This window comes from Lutra lutra, chromosome 16 (genome assembly GCF_902655055.1).
Source record: "Lutra lutra chromosome 16, mLutLut1.2, whole genome shotgun sequence".
In the NCBI taxonomy this organism is placed as follows: domain Eukaryota; kingdom Metazoa; phylum Chordata; class Mammalia; order Carnivora; family Mustelidae; genus Lutra; species Lutra lutra.
Window position 1 is genome coordinate 60,914,908 of NC_062293.1, and position 27,747 is coordinate 60,942,654.

A 27,747-nucleotide genomic window follows, 5' to 3' on the forward strand; every position below is an offset into this window, starting at 1 on the left:
TGACTAACTCTGCGCTCTGGCTGCTTCCATAAAACCAAAGTTTGTTTTAAAAGGGAGGCGTCCCGGGCAGAAAGCTGGACTGTTTGTTCAGCGGGAGCGGGGGCAGCTGCAGGGCCCCCAGAGGCCTGGTTTCTTCCAGCCGGGGCGGCCGCCCTCCGGAGCGCCGCCCGAGCGATCCCAGACCGGGGCCGTCCCGGGCGGCTCGCCGCCTCCACGCAGACACCCTTGAGCGCTCTGGGGGCCCGTCCTTGCCCCGGGGCAGCCGCGGGCGCGTCGGGCCTCACGCGCCGGGATCTTCGGGTCGCCTTGCGTTCCCGGCGCGCGGGGCTGGGCGCGGGCTCTCTGGGGGCTCGTGGGCCGCAGGCGCTCCGGGTGGGCGGGGGCCGCACTCCCCGCGTCCTTCCCGCGCCCGCGGCGGCGTCGGGCGGCTTGGACGGGCGTCCCGGAGGGAACGGGTGCGCGCCGGCGCCCTCGCGGTTTCCGGTCCGGGCGGCGCCGCGGGGAGAGGGGGCTCCCCGCATCTCCGCCCCGCAGGCGCCCCCTGCACAGCGTTTTGAACCGCACGGGCCGGAGTCGGCCCCGCCGCGCTGCCCCTGCCCGGGGTTCGCTGCGTGTGTCCGATCGGCGCGCGGCCCTGAGCCCCCGTTTTCTCCGCGCCTTCTCTAACGTGAACTAGCAGCGCACGGGCAGCCCGTTTGGGGTCCACTTAAAGCAGGGCACACCGGGGCCAAGCTCGGCTCGACCGACCAACCGGCCGCCGCTCCCGTCGGCCCGGGCGATCCAGCCCACCTGCCGCCACCCGAGGGGCGACGTCCCGGCGCTCCGAGACCTCCCCGTCATGGCATCCGCTGGGCGTCGGCCGCGCCGGACCTCTTCAAGATGGCTGCGGCCAGGCGGCGGCGCGCGGGGGGGTGGGGTTCCGCCGCCGGGGGCGGGGCCGGGCCGCCGAGGGGTCGGGCTTGCGGGCGGGCCGAGCCGAGGTGGGCAGCCCCAGCGCGCCTGCGCGGAGCGGCCCTGCGTGCAGTGAGGCAGTGGCAGGGGGAAGGCACCGGCGGGGCCGACGGGCGGGCTGAGGAGGGAAGCGGGCGAGCGGAGTCCCAGTGCGCGCCGCGGCCGCCCGGGCGCCCTCCCCTTCCGGGCGTGAGGCGCCCTGCGGAACCGAGCCGAGCGGACCCGCGCCGGCAGCGAGGCGCTGCTCCCGCCGCCCCGGCCCGGCCTGCCCCGGCTCCGGCGCTCCCGTCGCGGGGGCCCGCGCTCCTCAGCACCCCCGGCTCCCGGCGCCGCCGCAGCCCGCCCTCGGCCCCCCGGAAGCCCCGGCGCCGGCCCGGGCCCTCGGCGGGAGGATGACGGAGCTGCAGTCGGCGCTGCTGCTGCGGAGACAGCTGGCAGGTGAGCGCGGGCTGGCGGCGGGGCTCGGGCCGGGCCGGGCCGCGGGGAGCCGGAGCCGCCGAGTGCTCCCTCCTCCGGGGCGGGCGGGCCGCGGGCGAGCCCGGCGCGCCCGTCCGGCCGGGCCCGGCGTTGGGCAGGCGTCGGGAGGGGGGTCGGGGGCGGGGACGCAGCCCCGCCGCGGGCACCGGGCCCGGCGCCCGCCCCCTCCCCCACCACCCGGTGGGACGTTGCGGGGGAGGGGCTGCGGGTGCCCGGAGGGGCGGGCCCCGGGGCTCAGGTGCGGCGGCGAGGGGAGGGGTCGCCCGGGGGGTCGGGGGGGGGGGCGTCGGGCCCCGCGGGCCGCGGGGGGCCGGGCCGGGGCGGGCGGGGCCCGGGCGGGCGAGGGGAGGTGGCCGGGCCGCGGAGGGGAGGCGCGCAAAACTTCTGGCGGCCGCGCGGCGCCGCGGAGTTGGGGCGGACAACAAAAGCGCCGGCCTGGGCGGCCGTGGCGCGCGGGGCTCGGCGGGCGGCCGCGCAGGGCCGCCCGGCCTGCCTCCGCCTGGCACGGCTCCCGCCGCCCGCCTCGCCCGCCCGCCTGCCGGGGAGGGTGGGAGCGGGCCGGCCCCGGGCTTTGTGCTGCGACCGCCGCGGTTCCCCGCGCCGACCTGCTGAGCTTTGGGAGCCGCGACGCTCGGCCGGGCCGGGGCGGCGGCCGGGGCGGCCTCCCGGTGGGGCCTGCGGCCCCCTCCCCCCATCGTCCCGGCCTCGGCCGTTTGCAGCTTTCAGGTGGACTTTTTAGGGGGTTGGCTCCGACTCCGCCAGGACGGTGCGAGCGGGGCATGCGCACTGGGCCGGGCGTGCGCGGGGTGCGCGGGGGGGTGCGCGGGCTCACAATGCCGCCCCACGTGCTGCCCGCGTGGGGAGCGGCGGCCGGCCGGGCGGAGGGGGCGCGCCCGGAGCCCTCCGAGCCCCCCCCCCCCCCGGGCGCCCCGGGACCGCCGCCGCTGTCTCAGTCACCTGGTGGCCTCTAGAAGAAGGTCGTCAGGGGCTGGTACAGACCGTGTCAGGGTTAGGGATATTATTAGACCATGAGCCAGCAGGTTTGGACCGGGACAAAGTTGTGGGTGCGCACGGGGAGGGACTCCGGGGGGACAGGGCAGCTCTGCGGGGACGCGGTGGAGCAAGGGCCCTGCCGCACCTCGAGTTTTTGTTGATGTGTTGTAGATGTGTCTGTTTGGTCTCTGAGGGAGGATCGGGGTGTGCTTCTGTCTCGCGGAGGGTCCTTCCTGAGGGTCTGTTAGTGTGGGCACACTGGGTGTGTTAAGACAGGGGCCGGCTTCCGCCCGGTGGGGAGCACATGCACTTTAAAAGGGGTGCGAGAAGCCAGTCAGTTACCAGGACAGTAAAGTGTGACCAACAGTGTCCACAGAGGGACGTTCCTGCTCAGCGCTAGAGGTCGGTGCCCTCTCGGTTCAGTTTTGCACTTTTTGGCAAGACGAATCCCAAATGATAAAATATTTTCCAAAGTTCTTCATTTGTGGTTGATTCTTCTTTAAGATTTTATTGTTAAGTAATCCCTAGGCCTCGCATGGGACCCAAACCCGCAACCCGGAGATCAGGACTACCGCACGCTCTGCGAACAGAGCCAGCCGCGCCCCGCTGGTGGACTTTGTGATAAGGCTGGTTAAAGAGGGGAGAGGGTATGGTGTGTCATTTTCCAAGCCTCCTTATAAAGTTGCCGAACTGCTGGTTAATTTTTCTTGTCTTCTTGATCAGAAACAACGGACTCTTCCTAATTTCTTCAACATTTGGAGGATTTTAATTAACATGGACAGAACAGTATGCTAAGGCAGTGTATTAAGTGAAACGTCAGCATATCACGTTCTCTGTAAGGACGTGAGAACCACTCGCTAGCGCCAAGGCCGGGTTGTGTGTTGTCAGGAGGGCGTCATTTGAGCTTGTGGATCCTCAGATGTCATTTGGAAACGGGAAAGAACGGTTATCTTCTAAAGTCATTGAGCCTGAATTTTGACAGGCTTAGTGATAAATGCTTTAAAGTCTTGAAACAAGTTGAGTGGAGTTTGGAAGAGGAACCTGGAAGCCGTTCTAGCTGCTGGGATCTCTGAGGCTTAAACAGCAGTGTGGGTGCTGGTCAGCTGAATGAGGCTGACGTGTCAGGGTTGGACTTCATCACGCGTCACTTGAGGGGACAGTTTACTCTGTGTGTCTGTTTGGTTGGGAACTGGGGTGAGGAGCCTGGTTCCTTTGGTTGCAGACCTTTTCGGACTCAGGACTGCTGACATTTGGGGCAGATACTGTGCCTTACAGAATGCTTAGCAGCGTTCTTGGCCTCTACCCACCAGGTGCCAGTGGTAGTACACCCCTTCGGTTGTGACAGCCAGACCTGTCTCTGTTGCCAGTGTCCCCTGAGGGATTAAAACCAACCCAGGTTAAAAAATCCCTGATTTAGGGTTGTTTTGTTAAGATCATGGTGGCTGTTGTGAAGCAAGTGAGATCACCTGACAGGCGCTGGAAATCAGATAGGCCGTGTGTTTCTTTGTGGGTATTCTTAGACTCTGGCTCCTTCGTGGTTCCGCAGCCATGCCTGCTCCTCGATGCTGAGAAATCTGACCCGCCACAGGTACTTCAGAATTGTTTTATTTCTCGAGAAGGTATTACGTGCACTGGTTAAAAATACAGAGCAGAAAATGGTGTAGTCTTTCCACTCCCCGGAGGGCCCCAGGTTCTGTGCTCCGACACATGGTCAGTGGTATTCCTGGGTGCCTTTTCAGAGACATTCTTGTATCTCTTTCATGTGTACATACCTTTCCTGAGGACTAGCCGGTACTGGGCACTCTGTGGCCAGCTTCACCTCGATTATCTCATTTAATCCTTCTGATAAGGAAATGGTGGCTTCCAGAGGTTGACTCACGTGCTCAGAGTCAAGGGGTAGGAAGTAACTGCGTGGTCCGGTTGCATTTAAATTGCTGGCCTCATTATTTTGCAGACTTTGTTGTTTGCATTTATTTACTTAGTATTTATTTGTTTTATTTTTGTCTTTGTTGTTTTTAATTGGCTGTATGGCCTCCCAGGGAACAGTAATTACCACAAACATGAAATAGTATTTTATAAATTTTAATATTCAGAGTTAATTTATCCAGTAACTACCAGAATGATTGTGGAAATGTTCCTATCTTAATCAAATGTGTTGTACAAAACACTACACATTAAAATCTAAGGGGTCTTCCTTCCTAAAGTAATGATGAGTAAACATTGTAGCTGTTGTGTGCTTAAGGCCAACAGTCTACAGAATCAGGGAGTTAAAGTCATAAGCTGAAAGTAGGGCTGAGCTTTTGGTGTTGGTGGTTAGCTATGAGAAAAATTTTGGACTAGTTGGACTTAGAAACATTATATATTTATTTATTTTTTTAAAGTAGGCTCCACACCCAGCAGCGTGGAGCCAGTTGTGAGGCTTGAACTCATGACCCTGAGATCGAGAGCCATTGCTTAACCAACTGAGCCACCCAGGCGCCCTTTGGACTGGTTGGACTTGCTCTCTACTCTTACTGTACTCAATTTTATGATATGGCAAGCATTTATAAGGAATACGAGGAAGTTTTTGCCTCCTCTCCCTCCCCCTTTTTTAAGATCACTTGAGGTTTGTTTTTTTTTTTAAACATTGGGGGAATAGATTTTTTTTTTTTTTTTAAAGAGATTTTATTTACTTATTTGACAGAGACAGATCACACGTAGGCAGAGAGGAAGGCAGAGAGAGAGGGGGGAAGCAGGCTCCCCACTGAGCAAAGAGCCCAATGTGGGACTCGATCCCAGGACCCTGAGATCATGACCTGAGCCAAAGGCAGTGGCTTAACCCACTGAGCCACCCAGGCGCCCCAAAAATATGGAACGCTTCACGAATTTGCGTGTCATCCTTGCGCAGGGGCCATGCTAATCTTCTCTGTATCGTTCCAATTTTAGTATATGTGCTGCCGAAGCGAGCACGATTTTTTTTTTTAAAGATTTTATTTATTTATTTGACAGAGAGAAATCACAAGTAGGCAGAGAGGCAGGCAGAGAGAGAGGAGGAAGCAGGCTCCCCGCTGAGCAGAAAGCCCGATGTGGGGCTCGAACCCAGGACCTGGGATCATGACCTGAGCCGAAGGAGCGGCTTAACCTACTGAGCCACCCAGGCGCCCCGGGGGAATAGATTTTTAAGAGTTAGGGTCTTGTAGGCACCTGTCATTCCAGAACTAGGAACAATTTTTTTATACAGTAACAATGAAATAATTATACATCTTTTACTGTAGAAATTTTGATTGTGTATTTTAAAGTAATCCGGAAGACTCCCAAATCTTCATCTCCTTGACTACCCTTATAAAGTAGGTTGTTGGGCTGAGTTTGTTAAGTGTGTTTCTTAGGCTTGATGTGCAGTGGAATCACTTGGGGAAACACAGATTCTTGGTCTCATGCCCAAAGAGTCTACATATCTTGATGCCCAGGATGATCCACTTTTGAAAGGAGTTCTGTAGGTGGCTATGAAGCGGGGGGTTCAGAGCCATACTTTGGTGGGTCCCCTGAGCTCTTTCCCCTGCCGCGCTCCCTGCAGTTCCTGGTTTTGTGCTGTGCTGTTTCATTAGCAGCCCTGGGCTTGGTAGGCTATTCAAAGAATACACTTAAAAGGAGGCGTTTGAAAGATTTAATATTTCTTGGCCTTTCTAGAATATATTGGCGCTCTGACATACAATTTCATTAACGATTTAAAACAAGCAGAAATTGACAGGAATACTCTAGTGGTGGAAGATTCTGGGTGATGAACACGATGTTTTATACACACGCACACACACACAGACACACACACAGACATATTTTTAAGTCGGCTCCATGTCCAATGTGGATCCCAGGACAGGGTTTGAACTTGCAACCCCAAGATCAAGACAAGAGCTGATTCCAGACTTGGATGCTCCACCAGCTGAGACACCCCAGGTGCCCCTCAATGGATTTTTTTAAAAGATGTTATTTATTTTAGAGAGAGTGCATGTGCACACTTGAGATTGTGCACAGCAAAGGGGGAGGGATGAGGTGGGGGTGTGGTGGGGGGGGAGAGAAGCAGACTCCCTACTAGGGGTGGAGTTTGACATGGTCAGTCCCAGGATGCAGGAGATCTTAATCTGAGCCAGGAGGAGGACTTGGTTACTTAACCAACTGAGCTGCTCAGCAACGCCCCTCCTTTAATAGATGCTGTTAATATATATATATATACATATATATATGTATATATATATATGATTTAAAAAATGTGTTTAGGGAATCTCTACACCCAACATGGGGTTCAGACTGACAGTCCTGAGATTAGGAAGCTCTACCAACTGAATCCATTAAGGTGCCTCCTAATTATTAATATTCTTAATAGTTGTTTAACTCATATGGAAGAAAATGTTTAAAAATATAGAAATGGAGGGGAAGTCTGAAAGTAAATTTATATTACATCATACTCCTAAATGTTTAACAGTCTGGGAATTTTTTTTTTTTTTAAGATTTTATTTATTTATCTATTTGACAGACAGAGATCATAAGCAGGCAGAGAGGCAGGCAGAGAGAGCGGGGGAAGCAGGCTCCCTGCTGAGCAGAGAGCCCGATGCGGGGCTAGAGCCCGATGCGGGGCTCGATCCCAGGACCCTGAGATCATGACCTGAGCCGAAGGCAGCGGCTTAACCCACTGAGCCACCCAGGCGCCCCCAGTCTGGGAATTTTTATATCCAGAAGTGAATTCCTGTATTACGGAAATAGTGGAGCTGCTACATCTTTTATGCTGTAGTGCAGGAATTGCGTGTGTGACGTGTGGTGGCCCAGACTCTCAGCCTCATTTTGCTGTATGCACGCACATCGAGTCATTATGCTGTATGCCTTAAAAGTACAGTGTTAGATGTCCATCGCATCTCAGTGAAACTGGGGGAAAGTCTGCCTTAATTTTTTTTTAAAGATTTTATTTATTCGAGAGGGAAAGAGAGAGTGAATGAGAGAGAGTGCAGGCAGAGGAGGGAGAGAGCAAAGCCCACTCGCCGCTCCATCCCAGGACCCCAGGATCATGACCTGAGCCAAAGGCAGATGCTTAAACCAACTGAGCCACCCAGACACCCTGATGGGGGAAAGTCTTAATATTTCAGTGAGTAAGTGAATTTTCTGAACATTAGGGAGTCAGTGATTTTTAAGTAATAATTTCTGTCATTCAGTGACTATTTTTGATAATGCAATGAAATTTAGTTTTTTTATAAACAATAGTAGTTTAATTTTCTGTAAACTATCTCAGAATGAAACATACTCCATTAGTCTTTTGTAATGGATGATCTTACTTCCTGAAATGTTGCTGAGCATATTAAAAGTTGAAGCAAATTCTACGACCTGTAGATGTTAGTATAATAGTCTCCTGCATTTGCTGTAACACCCCGCCCGAGTCTGTGGTTTTATTATGTAGTCTCTGTGTAACTACACCTTGGGTTTGGCGATGCTTGTGCACGTGATCCTGAAGCGAAGATGCGTTGAGCCTTAGTAGAGCGGGGTCCGGCGTGGGGAAACCTGGAAATCGGTTGACGGTCACTGTGTTGCTGCTTTTTCCTTTCCTCAGGTGGAGTTTTCGTTTACATTATCAGCGCGAGTTTCAGGCCTTGGATTATTTGGTTCTGGGTCCTTCAGTGCAAGTTCTTCCTCTTCTGTTTTCTTTGGAGGGAGGCACTCTAATTTTATGGTTACTTGTGGTGTGAATGTGTTCTTGCTTCAAGCAAGTGGATGCCAAGTGTTCTTTTGTTTTAACGGACCCAGTTTCGTTCAGGATGAAAAACTTGGCCTTTCTTAATTATTGAGAAATATTTTTGCTAGAATGTGAAACGTGAAATAATGACTCCAACGTTCTGTTTAATACCATGTTTGTAGGAAATAACTTCTCAGAGAAAAGGCACAGAATATGTGTATGGAAACAGTCTGACAAGGTGAACATGGTGTGGTATATCTGGTTGATGGCATTGTCCAGGTATAGTAAAGTACAGACAGGAAAAAGCAAACATTTTGCAAATTATGGTAATGAACAGATGAGAGTATAAGAATAAAATGCCTCTTTAGGAAATAAGATACATGCATGTTAAAATATAGCGTTATAAATTTTTCCCCCTAATGCACGGTGGTAGTATTAGCCTTTTTGAGGTAAGTCAGAGATTTTTATCAGTGCTGTTCCCGTGTCTGATTCTGGCACTCTGAGAGAGGACTGGGGAAGATACAGTATCTTTCTGTTGTTGCTGTAGAGATGTATACCTCTTTTTATGATGTGCAGTTCTAGAAGATACGTGAAAAGTTAAGCTTGGTAAGGAAATTTTCCTTTTATTTATGCTTTCTGTGAGCATCTAATAACTTAGAAAAGCTGCATTTGCTCCTTCTCGACTTCTCTCCAGTTTTCTTGTCCATATTCCCATTGGTTAGGGTCTGTTAAAAAAAGTTAAACAAAGAACCCATTTAAATTTTTACCTGGCAGTAAAACTTTTTAAAGCTGTTTTTGGTTTAATCTTGTAAAGTAAGCATTGCCTTTAAAGAACAGTAAATCACATTTAGGACTTTTTCCTAAATGTCCGTTATGTTAGGAGGCCCGTGTGGATTTGCTTTTGAGTGTGCTCACGTTTTAACGGTGTGTGTAGTCATTTTCTTATTCTTACGTCTTGTGTACATATTAGAGTTTCGGTTTCAAGACAGTGGGGTGCTAGGTGGAGAGTTTCCATGCACAGCATTGAAAGCACGATCTTTAAGAGGACTGTTGGTGGGTTGTCTGGGTGGCTCGATTGGTTAAGGGTCTGCCTTTGGCTCAGGTTATGATCCTGAGGTCCTGGGATTGAGCCCTGCTCAGCAGGGAGTCTGCTTCTCCCTCTGCCTGCCGCTCCCCCTGCTTTGCCCCGCCCCACCGACAAATAATTTTTTTTTTTCTTTTTTAAAGAGGAATATTGGTCAACTGGGCATCACCAACATGAAAAAACTTAGGTTTGTGAGAGACAAATGAGAAGGTGAGCTACAGACGGGAAGAATGTATTTGCACATTAAGTATCTGGCAAGGGTTGCTGTAGAGTATGTAAAGAACTCTCCAAAGTCAGCAACAAAGAAGAACAGTCCTTTTAGAAAATGAGCAAGAGGTGTGAACAGGCATTTCAGATGGCACATGGGCAGATGAGAAAGTGGTTCACATTATTAGACATTAGGGAAGTGCACGTTTAAACCACACTAAGTTGTCACTACATACCTACTAGAATACCTAAAATTTAAAAAAAAGTAAAGAAACACCGAATGCTGTCCAGTGGGTGCAGGTGAACTTGGTCTACGTTTGTTGGGGGCCGGGGGATGTGAAACGGAGCAGCCGCTGGGGAAGACCGTTTGCAGCTTCTTGTACAACTGAGCGCCCATCAGGTGCACATTTGGGCATTTAGAGAAATGAAACTTAAGTCCTTGTAAAAACCTGTGAACGGTCGTAGTGGCTTTAGTGGAGCTGAAACTGCAGATGACCCAGATAGCCTTCAGGGGGTGAATAGAGCGTGGTGCATCTGTCCCGTGGAGCCCACGTCCCAGCGGGCAGAGAAACACGACTGGTGACAATACACGTGGGATGCTCTCGGGGGAGTTCCACCAGGTGAAGAAGAACTCATCTCACCAGGTTACAATACCGAATGATTCCATTTACATTAAATGCTTTTTATTGTGGTAAAAAACCACAGAACTGGCCATCTTAACTATTTTTAAGTGTCCACTTCAGTAGTGTTAAGTACGTTCACACGGTTGTGGAACTAGATCTTCAGAACTTTTTTATCTTGAAAAACCGAAGCTGTTCACCCATTGAACAACTGTCCCTTTCCCCTCCCTCTTGCCCCTTGCTTGTAACCATTTTACTTTCTGTTTCTGGGAATTTAATAACTTTACCTCCTGTCAGTAGAATCTTACAGTATTGGTGTTTTCTGGCTGGCTTGTTCACTTACTCTGATGCCCTAGAGGGTCATCCGAGCTGTAGCCTCAGACACGGAGTCCTTCCGTTTTAAAACTACGTCGTGTTCTGTCTCAAGCATCTGCCTCATGGTGTTTCTCCATTCATGCGTAGGCGTGCCGCTGGCTCACCTCCACCTCTAGCCTCTTGTGGTTATTGCTGCTGTGAACATGGGTGTGTAAATACCTCTTTGAGATCCTGCTTTCAGTTTTTTTGGGTGTAAATCCAGAAGGGGGATTGCTGGATCATATGGTAGTTCTGGGTGGTTTTTTTTTTTTTTTTAAATAGACTTTATTTTTAGAATAGTTCAGGTTCACAGCAAAATTGAGCAAACACTACAGAGATTTCTCATACACTCTCTGCCCCCCACATGCGCCGTGCCCCTCCCCTAGTGATAAGTGCGCGCCCAGTGAGAGGCGCCTATGTCACAGTTGTTGAACCTACATTGAGCGGTTCCGTTTTTAATGTTTTTGAGGAACCTCCATATTTTCCCTCGTGGTAACACCGTTTTACGTTCCCGCCATAATGCACAAGGGTTCCAGATTCTCCACATCCTCGCCGACACTTGTCATTACCCCATCTGTCTGTCTGTTTTGAATGGCGGCCGTCCTGATGGCATTAGATGGTCTCTTAGAGTTTCGATTTGCATTTTTCTGACGGCTTGTGGTGTTGAGCAACTTTGCATGTGCTCGTTGGTCCTTCGAATAATCATCTTTGGAGAAAGGTCTATTCAAGTCTTTACCCATTTTTAACCAGGTTATTTGATTTTTTGTCAAGTTGTATGAATTCTTTATGTACTCAGGATATTAGCCCTTTTTAGGTAATAAATATGATTTGCGAGTATTCTCCCATTCCGTAGGTTGTCTTTCACTCTGGACTGTGTCCTTTGGCATACGAAAGTCTTCAAGTTGGGTGCTCCATTTGTCTGTTTCTGCTTGTATTGTCTGTGCCTTGGGTGCTGTAGCCAGGAGACCGTCGCCACGCCCATTGCCATCAGGCATTTCTCCTGTGTGCTCTCCCAGTGGTTCTGTAGTTTCAGGTTTTAACGTGAGATCGTCTGTCCATCTCGTACCCGGTGTAAGATGAGGGTTCGCTTTGATCTTCTGCATGTGGATATCCAGGTTTCTCATCACCATTCTTTGAAGAGACGGTGCTTTCCCACACTGAGAGGTCTTGATACCTGTATAGAATTCTTGAAATGATGCAGTTATGGAGCTAGAGAATGGATTGCTGGTGGTGGTCAGGGATTAGGGACGATAGTGGTATGTGGCTGTAGGGTGGTGGAAGTCTTAGGGATCTTGGTGGTATCTTGTAGTGGTTACACAGATCTGCAAATGTGATAAAATTGCATAGAGCTGTAGAAACACTGAGTCTGAAATCTACATACAGTGTGTGGGTTGTATCTATGCCATTTTCTTCCGTTTGATCCACCCAGTGATGCAGGATGTCAGCACTGGGGAGAAACTGGGTAAAGGGTAGAGGAGGCCTTTCTGTACCGTGTTTTCTGTTGTCCTATAGATCTGTACTTCAAAATAAAAAGTTTTTAAAATGTCACTTCTCGCCAAAGCATTTTTATCAATGTTTTTTCATGAGAACTCCCATTTTAAACTTACTATTCATAGTTGGAAGCAACAGTATAATTGCTGCATTAACACTTTGAGAGAACGGGAAGTTGAAAGAGAAATCTACAGTTTGAGATAGAAATTCCATCTTAATTTTAAATAACCCTTACTTAAACATCTTGTGCTGCCACTTGGAAAATGGAAGAAAGGTATCCGGGTTGATTTATGGAGCTCCTTTGTGCATTTGTGCTCAGAAATGCTGGGGGATGCGAAGACGAAGTGCTAACTAACCCTCCCTTGAGGTGCGGTGTTACCTAGAGGTTGATGGATGTGTAAACCCAAAGATGTGGAAGGAAGAGAGATTAATGGGGGGGAGGTGTACAGTGAGGTCAGGGAAGGCTTCCTAGGAAAAGGGCTATATTTGGATGCATTAAAATCAGGATGTCCCTTCTCTTAAGAGTGTTGGGTTATATACTTTTAAGAAAATCTTTTATCATGTAAAGAAAATAGTAATTAGAATTGATTGATGGGCTGAAATTTAAAGTTGACAGATTTAAAACAAATAGGTGTTTCTGAGAGACCGCTAACCCTGTTGACAATTTCCAAGAAAAGAGTCTGAACACAGCTTTCAAGGGATGGCAGCAATTTGTAATTTAAAACAGCTTTAAAGGACCTAAGCCTGCTCACTTCACTGCTATAGAAACTTATTTAAGAGAGAGAGGAGGGCGGGAAGGAAGCAAATCATTGAGTGCTTGTCACCTACTCTTCCTGATCCCAGGACTTCCCGTTGGTGGCCATGTTCAGGTCTCACAGCATATGTTTGAAGTAAATGTTACTGCCTTTTTGAGATAAGGAAATTGAGGTTTATAGTGTATCTGGTAATTTCCCCAAGCTAGTTCTGATGGACCTGGGCAGCAGAAACAGGTCTGTCTGCTGATGAAACTTGAGCTCTTCCCGGAGTAGTAGTTTCTTAAGACTCTGGACAATTTACGAAAAGTGGACACACAGTTTTGGTATAATTTCAGAGTATTCTGATCTCTTGAGTGAAGTTCATTTGTAATATGCTCTGTATATATGTACGCATACGTGTATAGAATGCTGTGTCTTAACATCATTCAGCAAGTTGGGTGACCCGTTTTGTGTGCTGTAGGATGGCCAGATGAATGCAGTATGGTTCTTAGGTTCCAGACTTGCATTCTGTAGAAAGTCCTGTGAGAGCTGCTTTGAGGTATCGGAGAACGTCAGGGAATGCTTACTGCTGCCTGTCCGGTTGGTAGAAGGCTTTGAGGAGTTGGTGGCATTTGACTTTAAAAGCATATGTAAAATTTGATGACACATAAATGAGAAAGTATTTAACATTAAGGGAAAAGAGCAAGCAAGACAGAAGGTTTGTACTGAAAACAATTCAGTGTGGTTGGAGCATATGATAAACTCATCTAGTGGGAAAACAGTATCTGGAAAGGCTGGTATTTGTGGAAAATTTTTAAAATGTTGAAAGTTTTATTCTGTTTGAGGAGGGGAGAAGTGATGTGGTCAAAGTGAGTTGGACCAGTGCTGCTCAAATGATCTGTGATGGAAGACCAACTCTAAGGAAAATTCTCATTTATTTGTAGTGGTACTTAGAAAAACAATAAAGATGAGTTTTTAGAGAAATTAAAAAGACATAAATTTGAGCCCAGCCTTTGTAATACTAGGTTCGTGTGAAGTGCCTTTCCGATTGCTTGTATGAGCTTCTGGATCCTTCCTCTAGCTTCCCATGTCACAGACCAGGAATCGGCCCCCTGTGAACGGTGCAGGCTTTGAGTGCTGCGGCTGTGGACAGGGTGCGGGGTGGCGCTGGGACTGCATTCTGTCCACGTGGTCGGAGGTTTTCAGTCCAGTGTGAGCGACGGCTGTGTTGCGTTGGTGTCAGGTCTGCAGCGTTCTGCAGCCCTGTATGTTTCGCAGTGCGGGTCAGGAGAGCTGGGCCCTTATCCCCGGTGTGTGTTTCCCTCGGCCCGCACCGGACACAGAGACGCTCGCTTTTGTCTGGTAGCTGCCCACACAGATGCCTAGAAGGGTCACTGAAACATAGCAGGCAACTGAGTAGTAGGTACTGAATGGATTAGAGCTAGAAAACTCGATTTTGTTTCCCTGAGGACTCAAGGACATGTGAACTAAATCTTGAAGGTAGAAAGTAAAGCAAGATCCTTCCATTGAGTAAACGTTTAATTCCTTCTCTGTGCATGGCTGTAGGGATACACGATACGATCCCTGGCTCCCCTTTCTAGTGGGGAAGGCAAAGTTTTATAGACAAACATTGTTAATAATTAGAAGTGGTTCTTCCAGCTCCTTTGTGTAGACATTGGTGCCCTTTCTACAAGTGCAGCTTTGACCAAAGGACTCTTAGATCTTCTGTGTCTCAGCAGGGTTCAAATTTTTTCTCTCAAAGCGATTTCTTTAATGGGCAGTTCTATCTACTATGGCCATAGTTTTCACAACTTTTTTTTTTTTTTAAGATTTTATTTATTTATTTATTTGTCAGAGAGAGCGCACGCCAGCATGTGCGAGCACAAGCAGGCAGAGAGGCAGGCAGAGGCCGAGGGAGAAGCAGGGTCCCCACTGAACAGAGAGCCCGATGCGGGGCTGGATCCCAGATCCCAGGACCCTGAGACCATGATCTGAGCTGAAGGTAGCGGCTTAACCCATTGAGCCCCCCAGGCATCCCTAGTTTTCACAACTCTTAATAATTTATGAATTGCCAGAAAAATTAAAGGTTGTACCCCCCCCCCCCCCCACAAGCCTTTGGCTTTTATCTTTTTTTTTTTTTTTAATGTTTTCAAAGATTTTTCTCTGGTGTTCTACCTTAGCTACCCTTAGGCTTTCTACCCAGGTGGCTGACCACATTTTCCAGAAGAGGAAACTAACTAGGTTTGAATTACTTATAGTAGCAAAACCAAGACAACTAGATTCCATTAATCTCTGAGCCTGTCTTTAACAGTATTTAAATTAGATCTACATAGAGAATATAAAAGTGAGTTGATTCAGTTATCCCTTTCTACTTAAGTCCTAGGGTGTTTCTGCAGTCATATGTCCCTTTGGTTTTTTACTTTTCTCAGGGTGAGTCAGATGCATTTGAATAAATCTTAGGTAACCTGAATCAAGATAGTCTAGAGGAAAATGTCATATGTATGTTTCAAAAGAACTTTGCTACTTACAAATGAACATGATTATTGTAGATTTTGAAAAAAAAAAAGTATGTGATAGAAATAATCAGCCATCCCTTTAAAGCTTCTGTTAACATTTGATTATTTTTCTTTTTGTTATATTTTGCCTTTATAGTAAAATGAAATTCTGGAAGGAAGGTTCTTTATTGTTAAGAATTTTAGCGGAAATCATATTCTTTGGAGTTGAGTTCATTGATGTTCCTTTTACATGCTTGATTACCGTTAAGAAACCTAGCCCAAGATCAAGAAGTTGTTTTTCCAAATTCATTTAGCAAGTAAGTGGCAGCAATAGGTTTCAAACCCAGGTTGCCTTATTACTAAGACTAGTGCTTTTAATGTAATAGCACATTGTGTGTTAAATTCTGAAATCATGGTGACTTTCGGGAGGCAAATTACTATTGCTCATGGCCTCACCTGATATTTTGGGTTTGTTCCTCATCTTTTGTGTTGGAGGATTCTAAAACTAAAATGTCTATTTCAGGCTTATGTAGAGAGGGATGTTACCCTGAGACTTTCCTTACCCTCTTTTACTCTAGGTAAATAGAGGATTTTATGTATTTACTTAGCCGTGCACGCCGTAGTTTATGTTGTCATTAGACGTCAGAACTTTGGGACGTACTGACGTCTTTTTTCAAACTGCTGTGAACGTTGATGGTGTGGTGGTTCCCCCGGGGAGGTACTATATTTTTCAGTGTCTTCTCTGGTTGTTTCTACATCTGTCCCTTAGGATTATACCCTTGCTGCTGCTTCTACCTTTAGCATTTGCTTGGTGGAAACAGAACAAAACTGTCGTCCAGTTTGGTTTCTGTTTAACTCTTGCAGGTGCAGTGGTGGTCTGGGTGAGTCCTGTGTTCCTGCGGTTCTCTTTGGGGTCCGAGGCATGTGGTTCGTGGCTGGCAGGGAGGGAGCACCACTGTGATAGGCTTTTTTCTTCTTTCTCTAAACTTTTAATTTTAGAACAGTTTCAGATTTTTTTTTTGTTGATCTATTTGTTTATTTCTGTGCCAATTATTATTTAACTTATATGATTTATGATGAGGTCACATAGCTGTTTGGCTCGTCCTGCATAAAGTAATTTATCATTTTAATTTCCATTTTACTTTTTTTTTAATTTTTATTTTTTTATTATTATTTATTTACTTATTTATTTTTTATAAACATATAATGTATTTTTATCCCCAGGGGTACAGGTCTGCGAATCGCCAGGTTTACACACTTCACAGCACTCACCATAGCACATACCCTCCCCAATGTCCATAACCCCACCCCCCTCTCCCAAGCCCCCTCCCCCCTCAGTTTGTTTTGTGAGATTAAGAGTCACTTATGGTTTGTCTCCCTCCCAATCCCATCTTGTTTCATTTACTCTTCTCCTACCCCCTTAACCCCCCATGTTGCATCTCCTCTCCCTCATATCAGGGAGATCATATGATAGTTGTCTTTCTCCGATTGACTTATTTTGCTAGAACAGTTTCAGATTTATAGAAAACTTGCGGCAACAGTACAGAGAGTGGCTGTGGGCTCTGTGGCCAGGCGCCTGCTGCTGACGTCTCACGTGAGGTACATGCATCGAGCGGACCAGCGCTTATTCGATGTCACTCCCTAGAGTCCGCCCGTCAGTTTCTCCTGGGTTTTGCTGCCGTCCATTTCTCTGCTCCAGGAGCCTGTCTGGGATGCCGCCTCGAATCTAGCTGGCGTTCTTCCTGGTCTTCTACGAAGCAGCTCTGTGCTGGGAATTTTCTGTTCCCAGAGTGGTGTTTCTTGTGGCTTTTACAGTTTTGAGGAATACCGGTTAGGTATATTGTAGAATGTCCCTCAAATTGTTTTTTTCTAATGTTTTTCTCATGATTAGACTGGGGTTGTGGGTTTTAGGAAAGAAAGCTGCGGAGATGCAGTGCGCTTCCTGTCACATCAGCCCGGTGGCCCACGGTGACCACACGACAGCACTGGTTGTGTGAACCTTGGTCACTTGGGTAGGGCAGTGTTGGTCAGGTTCCTCACTGTAAAGTTAGTTCTCCACCTTTCCTACCCTTTTGTTTGTAAGCTGCTAAGTCCAGCCCACACTCATGGGGGAAGGAGGGACTAGACCCCCCACCTCATGTCAGGGAGAATATTTACTTCATGTTATTGGAACTCTTCTCTCAGGAAGACTTGTCCCTTCTCCCCCATTTGTTTGATAATTCAGTCACATATTGTGTATAGACCTGTGTGTGTGTGCGTTGAAATTTTAAGTTGGTGCCACACCCGGTGTGGGGCTCGAACTCCTGACCCTGAGATAAAGAGTCACAGGTTTTACTGACTGAGCCAGCCAGGCCCCCCACAGACTTGTGTATTTTACTTTCTACTTTGGGTTAAAATCTGTATTAGTAGCGTTCTCCGGAGAAACGGCGCCGATGGGATGGAGACGTATATGTGTGTCTGTACTGTGTATCCATGTGTCGTGGTGTCCAGTCGTAGAGGCTGGCTAGTCCCGGATCTGCAGGGTAGCCGGGAGCTCTAGGGAAGACGTGGTGCTGCATTTGGCTCTGAAGGCGGCAGGCGGGCAGAACGCCCTCATGGGGGACGTCAGCCTTCGAAAACATTAAGGCCTTCAACGGTCTGGATGAGGCCCACTCACCTTATGGAGGGGGATCATCTTTACTCAAAGTTCACTGATTTAGGGGCTCCTGGGTGGTTCAGTCGGTTGAGCCTCTGCCTTCGGCTCAGATGATCTCAGGGTCCTGGGATCGAGCCCTGCCTTGGGCTCCCTGTTCAGCGGGGAGCCTGCTTCTCCCTTTCCCACTGCTGCTTCCCCTCCTTGTGCTCTGTCAGATAAATGAGTAAAATCTTTAAAAAATAAAAAATTTACTGATTTAAATTGTGATCTTGCCTGAAAACTACCTTCACAGAAACATCTGCAGTAATGTTTGATCAAATACCTGTGGCCTGGTCAAGTTGTCACATAAAATGAACTGGCACGTGTCTTGTTTCTTATGTCATTTATTTTGTTCTCACATTTTTCCGGCGTTGGTCATTGAGAGTTCTTTCAGATTGTCTGGTGTTCCTCTGACATGCACTCATTTTTTAAATTTTTGAGCACCCTTCTTTCCTGATGACTCTAGAATGCATCAGACCTGTCTTGTATTTTCTCTAGCCCAGCCTGAGAATCAGCTGTTTTTCCAAGAATGTGAAATGTATCTAGAAACCCAGGTCTGGGCGTTGGAGGCGCTTGTTGCTCCTGGAGGGTTGTTCCTTCATAGGGGGAGGTGGGCCGGGCCCTCTGTGCCTACACTCACCTGGGTGTGTGTGCATCTGCAGTGTTTCTGTAGTCCGTCTGTGTCTCGGTCAGGCCACACCTAGCCTCCTCCTGATGGTTCTGACTTCAAGAAAGTGCCAGCGTGCCGGGTGTCCCTTCTGGCCTTCCCTTCTGGGTTTTCTTTAGCTCCCCTCTCTGACGCTGAGAAATCAGCCCCTGCCACTGCTGTGAAAGCAGTTCCAGAATTGCTAAATACCCTTGTGGGAAACAGATTCCCCACTAGAACTTAGCCCTAATGCACAGTTCTTGTCCTTCTGTTTCCAGTTTATAGAGTCAGAACCTTGATATCCAGTGTTACTTAGGTCTTCTCCTTTCCCTGCCACCCCTTCAGTGAGGTTTTGTCACGCGTTGGTGATATAGTTAGAGTCATTTGTCACAGTCTTCATTCTGTCCATGTTGATTTTTCGAATTGATTTTGCATACATCACAGTTTATTCTTTGAGATCAACATTTCCGTGGGTGGGACAAGTGCGTCGAGTCTCCGGTCCACCACTGCAGGACCCCGAGACTAGTTGTATTACCTAAAATTCCCCCAGATGTCCCCATTGCAGTCACTTCCCGCTCCACCTGTCCTAGCAAACACTGATCTGTTTTCTGTCCCTGTAGTTTGCCTTTTCCAGAATATCATATGCAGCTTTTAGGGTCTGGCTTCTTTGACTTAGCAGTGTACATTTTAAATTCGTCCACTGGGTGTGTGAATTAGTAGCCCGTTCCTTTTTATCAGTGAGTGTCATTCCCTTGTATACCCTCCTGCTTGTGTATTTCTTTGGACCAGTTTGCCTGTCCATTTCCATGCTGAAGGCTCTCGTGGTGTTTCCAGTTTTTAGGGACTATGAATGAAGTTGCTGCCAACATTTGTGTACACGTTTTTGTGTGCACATAGGTTTTCCGCTCATTTGCATAAATTCAGAGGAGTATGGTTAATGATTGTATGGTGAAACTATGTTTAACTTGATAAGAAACTGCCAAATTGTCTTCTAAAGTCACTGTACCCCACATTTTATTCTAAATATGTACTACTCCCCTTTCTTTTTAATTGTAAGATTTTATTTATTTATTTGAGAGAGAGCACAAGCAGGGGAATGGAAGAGGAAGAAGCAGGCTGTCCTGGCTGAGCAGAGAGCCCGATGTGGGACATGATCCCAGGACCTCGAGATCATGACCTGAACCAAAGGCAGACGCTTAACGACTGAGCCACCCAGGACCCCTAAATACGTACCATCTTGATGCTTTGTTCTTTAAAGATTTTTATTTATTTATGACAGAGAGAGAGATCATAAGTAGGCAGAGAGGCAGGCAGAGAGAGAGGAGGAAGCAGACTCCCTGCTGAGCAGAGAGCCCGATGTGGGGCTCGATCCCAGGACCCTGAGATCATGACCCGAGCCGAAGGCAGCGGCTTAATCCACTGAGCCACCCAGGCGCCCCTTGATGCTTTGTTCTTAATCTTGATTTTTCACCTAATACAGTGTAGCCATCTTTTTTTGGGTGGGGGAGATAATTTTTTTAGTTTTTTTTAGAGATTGATTTATTTTAGAGAGCACGTGTGTGGGAGAATGCAGTGGGGGAGGGAGAGGACGGAGGGAGAGACTCCCAGGTGAACTCTGACCAGTGCAGAGCTGGACCCAGGGCTTGAGCCCACGACCCTGAGTTTATGACTGGAGCCGAAATCAAGAGTCAGACACTTGGGGCTCCTGGGTGGCTCAGTGGGTTAAAGCCTCTGCCTTCAGCTTGGGTCATGATCCCAGGGTTTTGGGATCGAGCCCCGCATCGGGCTCTCTGCTCTGCGGGAAGCCTGCTTCCTCCTCTCTCTCTCCCTGCCTCTCTGCCTACTTGTAGATCTCTGTCAGTCAAAAAAAAAAAAAAAAAAAAAGTCAGACACTTAACTGGCTGAGCCGCTCAGGTGCCCCGAGTGGAGCTTTCTTTATGGACTTGCGCATAGAGAACTTACTTTGTTCTTGGAAACCTACACAGTGTTCCACTGTATGGCTAAAACATAATGCACTTTTCATTAAAACAATTCTTTAAATTATGAAAGTATTGCATATTCCTGGCAAAAAATACAAGTTCTACAAAAGAGAATAGACCGAAAAGTCTGATCTCCTCCTTCCTCTGTTCTCTAGAAGGGACTTCAGAGTTGATGTGCGTGTTTACCAATATGATTTCCGTGAAGGGTGAAGATTTTAATGTAACACCCTTCCCTAATTCTTATTATATACTTGTAGCTCTTTTGCTGATTGTCTTTATTACTGTTAATGAAGTGATTCATCAGCCTTACCTAGGAGTCCCTGCTGTGAAAGATAAAGAAATGAGCTGTCCCTGATTATCTTCCTCCTACAGATTTTGTTAATTGATTATATTATTTTTATATTGTCAGGGTTTATAACACTTACATTCTCTTTTATAACTGAGATAGTCTTCTGGGCTTATTGAGTCTCAGAAAAGGAAAACGAGAAAATAGCATTTATGTGATTATGTTAATGTATTCACTATAATACCAAATAATGATTTTGGGTCTAAAGAGGGGGGTATGCACTCTTGTCAGTGAAACTCTGTTAGAGGGGATTTGTCACTCCCCACCCCAAGTCTCCTTCCTTGTGCTCTGGGTTGTGCCGCTCCTCCTCTAGCTCACATTGTCCTCGCTTTAGTATTTCTTCATTTATTTTTTATTTTTTAGAGCAGGAGAAAGAGGTGCCCAGGGGGAGGGGGTGGTCGCAGAGAGAGACTCTTCAGCTGCCTACACGCCCGGCACGGTGCCTGATGCGGGGCTCGATCCACAACCCTGAGACCCTGACCTGAGCCGACGACGGCAGTCGGATGCTCTACTGACTGAGCCTCCCAGGCGTCCCCTGGTAGTTCTTAGTTTTATAAAGCGTGTGTGGGTCGCAAATTGTGAGTCCGTGCACGTTGGAAAATGCCTTTGTTTTGTCCTGCTGTGCAACTGACGGGTTTTCTGAGAGTTCTGGCTTCAGCCTCTTTTCCCCACAGAACGGGGCCGTCCTTGCTCTGTTGTCTGTGGTGCCCAGAGCTCCTCGGGAGCACGCAGCCAGTCTCCTGTTTCTTCCTGTGGGGTACTGTTGTCATGTTCCAAAGAGATTCCTTTATGCGTAGACTTGTACAATTTTACCCATGTGTGTCTCATAAGTATTCACTGTTTCAGACTCTCAGTGGGCTCTTCTGGGTTGTAGGCTTAGGTCTGTGTTCAGCTCAGGAATGTCCTTCTTTTGCTTCGTTGTCATCTTTGCATTCTCCAGCAGAACCCATTCTTTGGAACTTCTACTAGTCAGGTGTTGGAGCTCCTTAATCTTGTTTCTTTGCCTCTTTATTTTCATATTGTTCATTTTCTATCTTTTCTTAGTATATTTTGGAGATTTTCTCTACTTTTCCCCCCATGTTAGTGACTTGATTTTGTCATTTAGTTTGGCCACTAAATTTTTTCATTTGGCAGTTGTATTTCTAATATCCAAGAACAACTTCTCTCCTTTTCCCCCTCCAGAAGTCTATTTTTTAAACAGGTTTATTGAGGTTTAATTTGTGTGCCGTAAAATCTTCTTGGTGTAGATGTAGAATTCTGTGCTTTTGGTACATTTAGAGTTGGAACCGTCGTCACAGTGTAATTTTAGAATGTTTCTACCACCACAGAAGGAAACCTTGTGCCTGTGAGTGGTCACCTTCCCAGCCCCAGTCAACGACTGATTTACTTTTTGTCCCCGTGAACTTGCCTTTTCTGGACATTCCATGTAAATGAGATAATACATTATGTGTTCTGTGTATGGCTTCTTTCCCTTGGCATATTATTTTTAACGGTTGATCGTGCTGTGGGGTATTACAGTTGTTCAAGCAGCAGTGTTGAAAGCACTATCCTGCTCTGAATTACCTTCAAACTTTTGTTGAAAATCTGTTGACTGACCTGTTGTGCAGATCTCTCTGGGGCCTGTATTCTGTGACGTTGGTTTGTGTGCCTGTCCTTCAGCCACTGTTGTAATTTCTTGAATATCATTGTGTATTAAATCTTGAAGTCGTGTGGTGGAAGCCTTCCAACTTTGTTTTTCTTTGTGGGGATTGTTTTGGCATGTTGAAGTCTTTTCAGGTCAGTTTGATGATTTCTACAGAAGAGCCTTGCCGTGATTTTGAGGGGAGTTGAGTGAGCATCTAGATGAATTTGCAGAGTTAACAGTTTGAGTCTTCTGTCCTGTGAACGTGGCTTACCTGTCCATTTATTTAGGTCTTCTTACATTTTAGTAAAGTTTGTCGTTTTCTGTGTGTAGATCTTATACCTGCTTCGTTGAACATATCCATCCAGATTTCATCTTTTTAATGTTGCCATTAGTTAAATTATCTAAAATGTTATTTTCCAATTACTCATTGCTTATATATAGAAATAAAACAGGGGCACCTGGGTGGCTCAGTTGGTTAAGTGTCTGACTCTTGATTTAGGCTCAGGTCATGATCTCATGGGGTGCTGAGATCAAGCCCCACGTTAGGCTCTGTGCTGGGTGCGGCACCAAGTTGAGTTTCTCTCCCTCTTCAGCACAGCGTTCACCCCTGAGGCCCCCACCCACCCCCAGGCTATCTCTCTCTCTCTCTCAAAAAAAAAAAAAAAGGTGTTTGAATTTTAACCATGTGTTGTGCAGCCTCGCTAAATTGAGTTAGCTTTTTTACATATTCTGTAGGGGTTTCCGCATATGTGATGGTCTGCAAATTAACACGGTTTTACTTCTTTGATTTGTGTGCCTTTTATTTCTTTTTCTTCTTCTTCTTCTTCTATTTTTTAAACTTACTTGAGAGAGAGCACGAGTTAGGAGGAGAGGAAGAAGCAGACTCCCGCTGAGCAGGGAGCCCGATGCGGGGCTCGATCCTAGGAACCCGGGATCATGACCTGAGCCGAAGGCGGAGGCTTGGCTGACTGGGTCACCCAGGCGCCCCTCTTTTTCTTATTACCTTGGCTCTGATCTGCAGGACAGTGTTGCAAGTACAAGTAATGTCATTTCTCCTTGATTTCATCTTTCTGAATCTGGCTAGCAGTCGCTGTACTCTGTTCTTGAACTCTCAGCTCTAGGGCTCGGGGTGGGTCATTTCTGTATTTCTCTGGTGGTCTTTCTAACTCCTTCTGTTAGCCCTTCTAGTAATTTTGTAAGCACCCAATTCCTCATTGAATTCCTTCTCCTTAAAACACCTAGTCTGTTTCCTGTTTTCTACCCTGAACTTTGACTGGTACACTTCACTTTACCATATGGATCATTGTTAGGGTCCTTGGGAGACTGTTTCTGTATGGGTCAAGTAGTGATGAACACTGGAGTAGCAGACGTGATTGTGTTCTGGCCAGTGTCCTTTTTAATGGCTTCTTCATGATCTGATACTGCTTTTGAGTGAATTACATGGAAGCTTTTTCTGTAGAGAGAATGGGAAGGCAGTCTTAGGATGGAGATAGATTATCTAAGAGTGGTTTAGATAAATAGCAGTGGCCCTGCCACTTAATTACAAGTTACTTCTTTCAGTCCCTGGGTGCTCTTCTACAAATAGTTTAATTTGGAGAGGACAGGAAAAGCTAACTGCTCAAAGCCAGACATTCTCTGAATGCTTTATTATTTATTTTGAAGTGTTCAGGGTGGCATTTGGATATGACTGCCTTGACCATATTCTCAGCTAGGTGCCTGAGCCATATTTTGTGAGACAGAAGTTTGCTCATTTGTGTGTCAGAAGGGTGACCATAACACTTCTAGGCGAGCTGCCTTTTCACCAGAGGTGGTCGTCTTCTCCAGGCAAATGTTTGAGCGCTGACTTTAGATACAGTCGACCCTTGAGCAATGTTAGCGTTCGCGGTGCCCACTCCCTGCACAGTTGGAAATCTCTGTGTGACTTTGGACTCCCCCAAACCTTACCTAGTAATAGCCTGTTGTTAACTGGAAGCCTTACCAATAACACAAAGATTCGATTAACACGTTTTGTGTGTTGTATTATGTACTATATCCTGACAGCAAAGTGAGCTAAAGAAAATGTTACTGAGCAAACCATAAGAGAAAACACATTTACAGAGCTGTATTTCTCCCCATCTCCAAAAAACTTTGCAAATACATTTATTGAAAAAAATCTGTGTGTAAGTGGACCTGTGCGGTTCAAACCCGTGTTGTTGGAGAGTCGGCTGTGCTGTTGGGCTGGGGACCCTGGAGAAACTGCTCTTGCAGAAAGCTTGTCTGTTGAGCAGGGAAGACGGTCACGTTTGTAATTGGCTGTAAAATGTGGGGGTTGTGTTTTATGGAGGAGTTGGGGAGAGCATCGCTATGGAGAAGACAGCCAAGCTAAGACTAAAGGTTAGTAGGAAGTCGCCAGACCTTGAAAAGGGTCAGAACAGGCCAGAAGCCTAACGAGCTTGGCGATAGCTTGTTGCCCAGAATAGAATTTTAGTTCCATGTTAAACCACAAGAGGTCTGGAGTGGTTGGGGGTGATAGTGGCAGTCTGGGAGCAGTGTTGAGCCATTGTAAGTGACCACCGAGAGGACGTCCGCTCTCCCCTGGGTCACTCTCCGTTGTCCACGTGGGCTCTGCATGACTGCACTCGCGGTCTCCAGCAGTGTGTGCAGTCGCGATCCGCTGCTTCCGTATTCTGTGCCGCCTGACCTAGACTGTCTTGGAGGATTGACTAAAGGCTCTGCAGGCCGCCCCTTCTTCTGGAGGTCTTGGATGGACATTGCAGCCTGCAATTCCTTGAAATTATAGTCAGAATTGTGCCTTGGGTGAAGGGAAGGGAGGACCTGTCCCTTTAATTAGATTCTCACAGGGTCTTGAGACCACCTCCCAGCTGACCCCTAACTGAACCCACCCCCCGACTCCTGCTGGGGTCCCCTTAAGGGCCTCGTCAGGCTGTGGAGAGCTACACACCTGCCCCGTAGAGAGGGGTCTTGACTGATCGGTACTTTAGATGTTGTCACTGCCGTCTGCCACCCGGGGAGCTGTGCTTTCGGCAGCCCCTTAGCCCGGGTGTGGGTATCATGAAGGTGGTGCATTACAGTGTCCTTTCTAGGGCGACCTTCAGGATTCCTTTTTTTTTTTTTTTGCTAGCAATGCAAATAACTGTTTAAATATTATATAACTTTTTTTTTTTAAGATTCTTATTTATTTATTTGACAGAGAGAGATCACAAGCAGGCAGAGAGGCAGGCAGAGAGAGAGAGAGGGAAGCAGGCTCCCTGCTGAGCAGAGAGCCCGATGCGGGGCTTGATCCCAGGACCCTGGGATCATGACCTGAGCCGAAGGCAGAGGCTTAACCCACTGAGCCACCCAGGTGCCCCTATATAACTTTTTAAAATAAAGATTTTATTTATTTATTTGGCAGAGAAAGCACATGCACACAGGAGCAGGCAGAGGGAGAGGGAGAAGCAGGCTCCCCGCACAGCAGGGAGCCTGATGTGGGGCTTGACCTGAGTCGAAGGCAGACCCTTAACAGACTGAGCCACCTGGGGCCTCCCCTCTTTTAAAAATATTGTATTTATTTACTTGAGAGAGAGAGAGAGAGAAGGATGGAAGGAAGGAAGAGGGAGAGTCATACGCATTTTTAAAAAAATGTTTATTTGAGAGAGAGAACATGAGGGAGGGGAGGGGTGTAGGGAGACGGAGAAGCAGGCTTCCCGCTGAGCAGGGAGCCCAATGTGGGGCTCCATCCCAGGACCCGGGGATCATGACCTGAGCCGAAGGCAGACGCTTAACCGACTGAGCCACCCAGGTGCCCTGTCTTATGCATTTTTTTTTTTAAAGATTTTATTTATTTATTTGAGAGAGAGACAGTGAGAGAGAGCATGAGCGAGGAGAAGGTCAGAGGGAGAAGCAGACTCCCCATGGAGCTGGGAGCCCGATGCGGGACTCGATCCCGGGACTCCGGGATCATGACCTGAGCCGAAGGCAGTCGTCCAACCAACTGAGCCACCCAGGCGTCCCTGTCCTATGCATTTTTATAACGTCAGTATTTCTGATTCCATTAAATGCCCTTCATGGTTTCTCTTTCTCCTCTGTTTCTAACTTATTTTGTATTTTATGTATCTCTATAAAGCATATTCTACTTGGGGGGTGGGATAGGATACTTAAAAAAGGAAAAACCCCTCTGTGTTCAGAGGTTTCCTCTTTTATTACATATTCCTTTCCCTATGTAACACATATTTAAGACTGTTCTGTTCTTTTTCCCATCTCCGGTTAGTAAAACAAACTCACCCTTTATGGTAAAGGACCAGTAGTGTAAATGTTTTTGCTGCTTGGACGTCTTCTCCAACACCCTGACCCTTGTGAAATAGTTTTTCAAGGCCGTTGGTATTGAGAACATGTCTAGATTAGGGCCCGACCTATTTTTAGTGAACTTTTACCCTCTCTGCTCAAGTATTTTCTTTACCCTTAAGGCATATCTCATTTTGTACTTGTTTTTATGGGGCTGTTTGCCCTTGCCTTTTCGTGTGGTATTAACTGGTCAGTCCATTATTAGTATCCTATTTTGTAATTCCTGCCCTCTCCTTCCTCAGTCCTGTATAGTCTTCGTAGTGATTCTGTTAAGACACGTGGCAGAGGGGCGCCTGGGTGGCTCAGTGGGTTAAAGCTCTGCCTTCGGCTCAGGTCATGATCCCAGGGTCCTGGGATGGAGCCCCGCATCAGGCTCTCTGCTCAACAGGGAGCCTGCTTCCTCCTCTCTCTCTGCCTACTTGTGATCTCTGCCTGTCAAATAAATAAATAAATAAAAATCTTAAAAAAAAAAAAAAAAGCCGTGGCAGAATGGTTCCTGGCAGCCAGTGGAAGATGGGACATGTGTACAGCTGAACAGTTATAACCGTGGTGGCGGGTGATTGGCTCGTATTAGTGTTGATGGACATTCTGCCGGCTTGTCTCAGGGTTCCTGAACTTGATCGATCAAATTCCAAAGAATAATCTCTTGAAGACTTTACTGTATATACAAAATTTGTACGAATCACAGAAATTGAATAACCATTAGGTTTGTTGATAAAATCAGGATTTAGACAGTTTTCTACAGTTGGGCAGGAAGTTTGCTTAAATAGTAGTAGTTATTTGTCTTTAAAAAAAATTGGCAGTATGAGATCAGGGAGACCTAGCTTAGCATTTGGCCGCTTGTGAGGAGGAGAGACGTGATCAGTAGGATCTGACATGATCTATACGTGATCGCTTTTTATGTTAGAATGGGCTAAGTCCCAGTAGCTTAAAACACCGGGGTTGATTTCTCGTGGGCTCAGGTTGGTAGAGGTCTCTGCTCTCTGGGTTTCTCATACGGTGTGGTGAGAGCATCACAGTCAAGGCCAGAGACAGGCTCTGTTCGGTTGGTGGGGGC

The 27,747-nt window shown here is 47.5% G+C and overlaps 1 protein-coding gene, 1 long non-coding RNA gene and 1 other non-coding gene across 3 annotated transcripts in view; 2 read left to right on the forward strand and 1 right to left on the reverse strand.

The window, feature by feature from the left end:
• Positions 1 to 838: 838 nt before the first annotated feature.
• Positions 839 to 27,747, forward strand: part of UBE2G1 (ubiquitin conjugating enzyme E2 G1) — a 102,273-nt gene continuing 75,364 nt past the window's right edge. The window contains 4 exon segments of the mRNA XM_047706054.1: positions 839 to 980; positions 1,078 to 1,244; positions 1,246 to 1,333; positions 1,336 to 1,389. Coding sequence (XP_047562010.1) covers positions 839 to 980; positions 1,078 to 1,244; positions 1,246 to 1,333; positions 1,336 to 1,389 — 451 coding nt within the window.
• Positions 2,161 to 27,203, forward strand: LOC125088084 (uncharacterized). Its single transcript, XR_007123567.1, has 4 exons — positions 2,161 to 2,468; positions 9,479 to 9,489; positions 16,945 to 16,947; positions 27,194 to 27,203. It is a non-coding gene; the product is annotated as an uncharacterized LOC125088084 (long non-coding RNA).
• Positions 5,264 to 5,370, reverse strand: LOC125088202 (U6 spliceosomal RNA). The gene has a single exon (XR_007123607.1). It is a non-coding gene; the product is annotated as a U6 spliceosomal RNA (small nuclear RNA).